This window comes from Austrofundulus limnaeus, unplaced genomic scaffold (genome assembly GCF_001266775.1).
Source record: "Austrofundulus limnaeus strain Quisiro unplaced genomic scaffold, Austrofundulus_limnaeus-1.0 Scaffold82, whole genome shotgun sequence".
Taxonomy (NCBI): Eukaryota; Metazoa; Chordata; class Actinopteri; order Cyprinodontiformes; family Rivulidae; genus Austrofundulus; species Austrofundulus limnaeus.
In genome coordinates, this window is record NW_013952484.1 from 1,536,971 (window position 1) to 1,545,193 (window position 8,223).

General features: G+C 38.8%; 1 protein-coding gene across 1 annotated transcript in view; it reads right to left on the reverse strand.

The window, feature by feature from the left end:
- utrn (utrophin) overlaps positions 1 to 8,223 on the reverse strand; it is a gene marked incomplete in the record, with an annotated part of 237,438 nt that overhangs the window by 46,251 nt on the left and 182,964 nt on the right. The window contains 3 exon segments of the mRNA XM_014011589.1: positions 2,749 to 2,906; positions 4,108 to 4,193; positions 4,628 to 4,829. Of these exon segments, the coding sequence (XP_013867043.1) occupies positions 2,749 to 2,906; positions 4,108 to 4,193; positions 4,628 to 4,829 (446 nt within the window).

An 8,223-nucleotide genomic window follows, 5' to 3' on the forward strand; every position in this document is an offset into this window, starting at 1 on the left:
TCAAAGTTCATTCTGCAAGTCCAATGCTGCAGGCAAAGCCATGCTACATGGCAATGCACACTTGTTTTTACATCGTAAAAACCCATGTCTAGTTTACTTTAATCTTAGTTAATATACTGGATTAGGGATGTGCAGCTGGTTGATAAAAACTGGATAAATGTACTTTTATTAAAAACCATATTGATTTTGGATTAATCCAAGAAAAACAGTTTGACGTACCTAAATATCTGAAACTTGAAAATGAAAATATTCTGGTTTGGGTTAATAAAAAAATAAATAAAAGTACATTTTAAAAACCTTGAATGAAGGAGGTGAGATTACCTTGAAAAAAAATCTTTAAAGCAACTTCAAAGCATCTTTAAATTCTTCACCCTTCCACTGACCTTTGCACAATCTCACCGTTTCTCCCCTCACCTACATTAGTCTCATCCTCCTCTTTGTCATCTGACGGCTGAATTATAGCACCTACAGATTAATTACTGGCTGGATGAAAGGATGACTGGATAGACAGATGGATGGAAATATGAAGGAGAGTTATAACAGGACAGAGAAAGAGGTTTATTTATGGCGTGGTTTATCACAGAACTATTAAAACTAACAGGGAGGGTGAGGGGTGCAGAGTCTCTGGATGAACAAACCGGTGCACACGGTTGGTGGCAGGAATATTTTGTGTGCAAAGAAGACAGTGAGGGATTGAATGTGTATTTTTTTCTGGTTTCAACCTGCCAAACGTGGCTGGACAATTGAATGATTAAYGAGGAACTGAACTGCAGCCGACACAGAGATTTTTTTCTGTTCACGTGCATGCGGTTGTACTGCGAACACGTCRACGTGTATGAAAATAAACATCAATGCGAGCAGGAATACGTCTCGCCCGGCTATTTCAGGAGATGCGGCACCAGAAATCAGTAAGATTGATAGTTTCTGGCCCGCGTGAACGACTGGCAAATCACGAGCCAAAGAAGAAGCTGTGAGGAAAATTAAAACAACGAACCCGGCGGGACAGCGACATCATTAAACACGGGTAACGTTCAGAAATAAACCTGGTGGCAGTAAAACAACAGAGGACAGCCAGCAAAGGAGTAAAGGTCAAGACTTCACGGTTGGTCAGCAAAGTGACAATATGAAAAAAAAAGTTTAACGGGATTAAGAGAGGCTGCGGAGGCTGTAGTAAGACAGAGGAAACAGAGGAACCTGATGCCTTTCGGCTTTTAAAAGATGCAGTAAATCAAGAAGTGGCTGAGAACCAGGAATCCATTCAAGGAAGGGAGAAAAAGAAACGTGAAATGTCACATATTTCTAAAACATATTCATGAATGACAGAAGTATTACAACTTTCCCTGGAGAATATTACATCATCTGTACAAAACACGCACACACAGACACACACAAGCAAAAGCATTATCGATCTTTCCACAGGTTATATTTGTTTCTAGCTTTATTAAACCAGACTTTATGCCAGGCTGGCATGGCAATGCTAACATTAACGACATTAGTCAACACAAAACATACATCTATAGCAAGAAGCATGTTCATTAAAACATTTTAAAGATGACTAATCATAAACACTCATCGAATCCATGCATTTCCCTCACCAAAACAAGATATTATTAAAGATATTAATAATAATAAATATTAAAGAGTTCACGTAGTGAAAGCCAAGATAAAAAGTCACGAGTTTTTGATTTTTTAAATTTTTTTAACTATGAATATGTACAATAATGAGCAAAAGATGAGAGCAAAATCTAATCTGCTGATAATTACTATTATCAGCGTCATTAATTTTGCAGCTGTAGTTCTGAAGACAAAACATAGAGCAAAAAGTAAAAATATATAAAAAAAATCTAAATGGTATACATTTGTCTGTTTTGAAGAAACAAAGGAACATATATGACCCATCACATCGAAACAAGGATTAAGTCTAAAAGTGTGATGTGGAGATATAGGAAAATAGTGTTTTGATTAAAACGTGTGCACAAACTGCATTTTGTCAACACATAATGAATAAATGCCTTATCAATGTATCACTTGAATGAACTGACTGAAATATAATCACAAAACAAAATGTTAAAGCACTTTTTTGAGCAGTAGCAACAAAAAAACTGATTTTGAGGAAAAAAATGCCTTAAAATTTTGAGATTTTCCCTGTGAGCTAGAAATATTTTGTTTCTTTTTAGTTGGAAAATCTCAATATTCAAATATAGTTTGAGGTTTCCTCTTTATAAGGACATCAAAAGTTCCTCATTAAAATGATATAAAATGAGGATTTAGACTAAATATTTATGTATTATCGTAACCAACAAGACAAATTAAGTCATTTATATGGATTTACTTATGATATCAGAATGATCCAGGTATAAAAATATAGCATTTAAAGCTAAGAATCTGAAAATGTAATTAGGTTGTTTTGACCAAATTTGACTTAATCTTCATTTCGATATGATGGGTCACATATTGCATAAAGTACCTCAAAGTGATACTTGAGTAAAAGTACAAGTATCTTACCATAAAATTACTTGGTAAAAGTTAGTCTCCTTTAAGAACTTTACTTGAGTAACCCTCTTAAAGTATTTGATATTTTTTGGATTCGAGTATCAGAAGTAAATTTCTGACATAAAATGTACTCAAGTATTAAAAGTACTCAGTAAAATGAGCGGTTAGATTTCCAATAATGACCTTTATTGGTAYGTGACAGCAGGTTTTCGTATGGGAAGTTAAAAATTTGCGGCCATCTTTGTGAGAACTTACGTGCTGGAAGCAGCTGCGAACGCTGGGCTCGATGTTGGACCCTCCGAACGACGCCACCTCCCCCAGCTGCCTCGGGATCTGGATGGCTTCGTGGAGCAGCAGACCGAGCTGCCTCTGGTTACAGGTGTCACCTGCTGATGCCACCTGTCTGAAGAGATCTGTGGAGGAGGGAGTAAAAAATAAATAAAATTAGGAAAGACGTGGTGGTTTAAAACAAAAAACAGTGGGAGGTGGGTGATATTGACAGGAAAGACGGGTATAAATAGCAATAGAGGGGAAAAAAGAGTGACAGTACAGCTGCAAGTGGGAGGAAAAGCGTTGATGTGTGTGTGTAGGACACAGAACCCACTAAAACAGATTCATATTTATTCTGAAAGTCTATTCTCATCAGTGCCAGACTCTTCCCTTTCTAATCTCTCCTGTACTCCTCATGAACACTGACGGATATTTTCCTGATAAAGTTACAAAACATCAGAGCAGCGAGGGTAATCCTGGGAAAGAAAGGGACAGGGTGACAGTGTTTATTTATTTATTTATTTGCTATGTCTTTGATCTCTACGTGAAGCGCAGCTCAGATTTTCTAAGTAGGCACGCACGCAGCCACGTTCGCAAATTACGTACACCCATGACCTCCGCTGATCAACACCCTCATCGGCAGCTGAACACTTTSTGCTGCGCAATTAAATATGACATTTTGACGCCGTTACCAGGAATGTCAAATGGRGGAACACTTGGTCAGGTGTGTGCGYGATCTAGTGAGAGTGTACGCACGAAGGGCTGACAGTAAATGAAACTCAAAGAGAATTTAAAAAAAGGAAGAACGCAATCAACCGCGCTTGATACCCTTCTCAGGCTAATAGAAACTGCCAGTGGAACGAATAGGCTCGGGGATAGGGTTCATGCCATGGCAGGGGGAAAGTAAGGGGAGGCAAGAGTAAGTAAGATAGGCCGACAGACAAAGTGGAACTGTTAGACAGATGAACGAAGGTTTGAGCGGTGACAGCGGAGGAAGATAAAGCAGCACAAAGCGCAGCGAGCCAGACTGACAAGCCGTCTCCCGGTGGAACCAGCTCTCGCTCGCTAATCCTCAAAAATAAACCAGAAAGCAGAATTACATAAAGAACAGGGGAAACGTAGGAGGTCTCTCATCCAATTAGACAAACCAGTCTCCCATTCTTTTTCCACCCCCCCCCCTCGCTGTGAGTTTGATTAATACTACCAGGATTACAGCTGYGGCGGAGCAGTGTAGGTTGTTGCAGACTGACGTTCACGAAGGAGGGCCGGGAACGTCTACGTGTTTTTTTATTTTTGTTTGTTTTTTAGAACAGTGAATGCATCAACTGCTCGCTTTTCACTCACATTTGTACTTTTCTTCTAAGTGGCCCTTGGAGAGCGAGAGCAAGCCGATCTTCATGGACAGGACGCGGATCTTCCCGCTGCGGCCGCTGCAGACGAGAGAGAAACAGAACATGGCAACCACTTAATCATATTTGCTCTTCACCCGAGCCTCTGCGCATCCAATACGCTTATGTTTGTTCTGCTAATTTCAGGCCTGGAATTGCTTGGAAGAACAGTGACAGAAAATCGTTACGTGTTTAGGAGAGGGGCGTTCATCTCAGTATATGTGTGTGTTGTGAAGTGAGAGGAATTGCATTTTCTGTGTTTACACAGTTATCACGTGATGCTGCTAAGACAGATGTGTGTTAACACTTTGTCATGTTTCACAATTAAATTCAAAACACGGCAGCGACTTTTATGCAACATGCCAACACTTCTGACACATTCTGCAGATGCAAAATGCGTGACAATTTTTAAAAAAAAAAAAAGCACATAGGCTGATCCTTAATCTCTGTCCTGAAGGCGTGAACAGGATACACACGTGTCGTAAACGTTGAGCAACCAGTTGAGACACATGTCGACGCAGAGCGGGACGTTGACCAGGTCTTTGTGCTCCTGTTCCAGACCATCGTAGATGGACGTCAGGCAGTTGATGACGTCGGGGACGGAGAGGAGGTGGCTGTTGTTGGTGAGTTTGTGCTGCTCRAAGGTGCTCTGGGCAACACTCAGATCCAGCAGGTCCACTAAAGACAGAATGAAGGGGAGGGAGAGATGARCATTAAAGGGGAGGTATGATGCAAAATCAATAATGTCATTCTCTCATCCAAAACATAACCAGTGTTGTTTTGACTCATTTATGCATGTTTGAGAAATCCTTGAATCTCCTGTAGCCATGTGGAGCTGGCTAAACGCTTGCTGGTACAAAGCACCGCCCATTTATTTCAGATTAGCGACAGCAAAAATTGACAAACACCTGGTGGAACTACACGTCTGTTTTTAAAGGGGCAATATTTACGTTTCTCAGGCACATATTTAAATTCTATACCATAATAAAGTAACTATGTCACCTTCTGTTGTTATTAAAATGCTTTTTATATGTTTAACCCTTTAAGTACCATGGCTATAATGTCGATTTTGGAAACACATTGTTATTATGGTTGTAAAATGGCCAGGATATGTCCTGTTTGAGAGCTTTGAATCTTTTTCCCATGAGTAGTTAAACTTGACTTTTTAACATTTAGTTAATGATTATTGCACATTATAAGGAAATTTCAGCAGTATAAAGGAAGAAAAATACAAAAACGAAAAAAATTCCAAGGTTTATTGAGAAATAATGTTCAGAATATTAATGAAGTTTTGATTTGGCATTTGAAATGTGACCCTATACATGTTTACAATATTTACCAGTCAGTTTTTGAGTCTAGGACACTGGGTGTACAAAATACAAAGCAAAAGATAACTATAAACACAGGCGAAATTAGGCCAAATGTAGCTTAACGTTGACATATGCGTGAGAGAATGACTGGGAGATATGTTACTGAGCTGAAATGTCTTGTAAGACCCTCTCTACTCGCTCCGGTTCGTCAGGAAATGTACTTTATGACCCAAAATGGGATCATTTGAGTGAAGTTCAACTGTATCCTGAGTTGCCATTTTTCAAAATTGACATCATAAAATGTTGCTTGATTTTGTTTACAACAAAATACAACGCTCTTACGAAAGGTTGTAAACTGCATAAAGCATKGTTGTGAAGACGTGCTGARGTGGGAATGTTGGAAACAGTAGGAGGTTTTTAAAAAGACYAATTTCAAGGAGGTTAGATGGGCTATGATGTGCAGTGATACATACAGCATTTTCAGAACAACTGAAGGTAACATAGCTACTTGATTGTGGTTTTGAATGGAACTATGTGCCTGGAAAAYGCACAAACCCCACACTTTAAGAAAAAAACAAGTTTCTATTGAGAGCAGAATCAAAAAGGACATAAGGCAGAGTGACAGAGAAGAGTTTGACACGTTTTATAAAAACTTTTTTCAATGTCAGTGAAGATTAAAAGTGTTACGTTCTGGCTTGTTCATGTACTTTTTAGCTGCTGCTCCAATTTTACAAAAAAACGTCAACAAATTAAATCTGAAAAGAACAAGAAACCAAAATAGAACATACAGTACTCCTCCTAAAAGCACAGAYATGACTAATATTTTATTGAAATATCATTTTGGTGAATTATTAATTAAGGAGAAATCAGAGCTTAAAAGCAAAAGAGGTTATAATGTAGAAAAAAGTGTATTTTTTTCCTGTTAAATTGTTCACATCTTTAGACAAAAATGGACCAATATGGTTAAATCAATATCTCATTATCTCCATCATGTTCTTTAAAGTAGTTCTCATGCTCGGTAACAAAGTTTAGTCTAGTTTAATCACCCAAGACGAATGTGAGTACCAGATGTAAACAACAGCAACTCATTGAGATGAGATGTTCAGCATCTTCATAGCTAAAAAGAATGGCTTCACCCTTAGGATTTATAGGATTATCCCAACCTGAAGGCCAGATTATTAATTAACTTAAAGCGTGGTAAGAATCAGCACATGACACAGGAGACAGAGACCATGTTTATACATGAATTCATGAAAATGATTCTCTCCACTGCTCAGCTCCAAAGACATCACTAATTAATGAAGTTAATTCACATGGAGCAGACACAGCAGGGCAGCCATGCTGTCAGATGGCAAAACTTCACTTCTTTCCAGCTTTGTCATTACGCRAAGCTAAAAGGGTTGTGGCACATTAGTGAGAGGCTAATTTCTGCTTCTTTAGCCTCCTGGCACAAACYTAACCCAATTATCCTTATTATAATGTACGTGTGCTGTTCACATGTAAACACACAAACATTCAGACAGGAACATACAGGTCTCTAAACTCATGAATCCAGACTAAAATTTAACAACTACTGATCCTTTTTGTTTTTGTTTTTGTTTTTGTTTGTTTTTTTTAGCAACGTGGCTGTTTTAATCTAATCTAAGGAATGAAACTGAACTGCAGTGCCCCACAAAATCACTCAGGCTGATGCATTCTCTTCAGAAATGCACACGTGTTTAGAGAAGCAATCTGACATAGTAAACCAAAATACGCCGGGTGTTGAGCGAAATGTGTTCGTGCATAGGACCAAACCTTTTCTCTGTCTTCGCCGTGTGAACCGGGCATACCACAAAGATGCAAACTTGCTACACAATAAATAAATAAATAAATAAAGCCCACTTGTGCAAATCACATGGGGGTAAATTCTACACCTGCAGCAGCTGTGGCAGTGTGTGGACCACATCACTAGCTGGGTTTCCATTGACCATGAAAATGTGCAAATTAGAATTTCGAAAAAAAATTTGCTCAAAAAACGCGTCAGTTTCAGAGAAAAATATGTTTTTTGACAAAATGTTTTTGCGCTAGGATGAGGTGGTTTTTTGGCCGTATCGAAATTGGTGTTTTTCGCAAAACTGCAATGGAAACAATTTTCGCATCACGGGAGTCACGTGATCAACAACCGGCTGTTTCTACTGGCGAAAAAGACGGCGAAGAAGACAACAAGAAGTAGAAATAGTAGTAAAATCACAGAAGTAGTAAAATAAAGTATTAAACTCCCCGACTACAATTTCCCAAAAACACAGCATACGTAGCCGCTCCCAAGTAGGGACTTGTTGCTGGAAAGCCTCGATAAAAGACGCCAACGTCTCCTCTGATGATGAGCGCTGAGTGTTTACATCCACTGCTGCCATGTTTGTAACGACTTATCGCGAGAACGTACTCACGTGTGACTTTAATAGCATTTCTTACTTAATGGAAACGCAGCAATTGCGAAACTGTGTTTTTTCGACATTAACAGAATATCGACAAAGTTTTGCGCACATTTGCAATGGAAACACAGCTAGTCACACAAAAACACACACAGACATATACTGTATGTATTTATTTTACGCAGCCAACGTTTATTCATAAAGCAACATACTCCTGGCACCTCTGTTGCTTTGGCAAAGTATAAAATCATTACTGCAGCCTCTAAATATCAGACATGCCTGACCACAGCTGTAAATATTAAGGTTTTTAGTGTGTGTGTGTGTGTGTGTGTGTGTGTGTGTGTGTGTGTG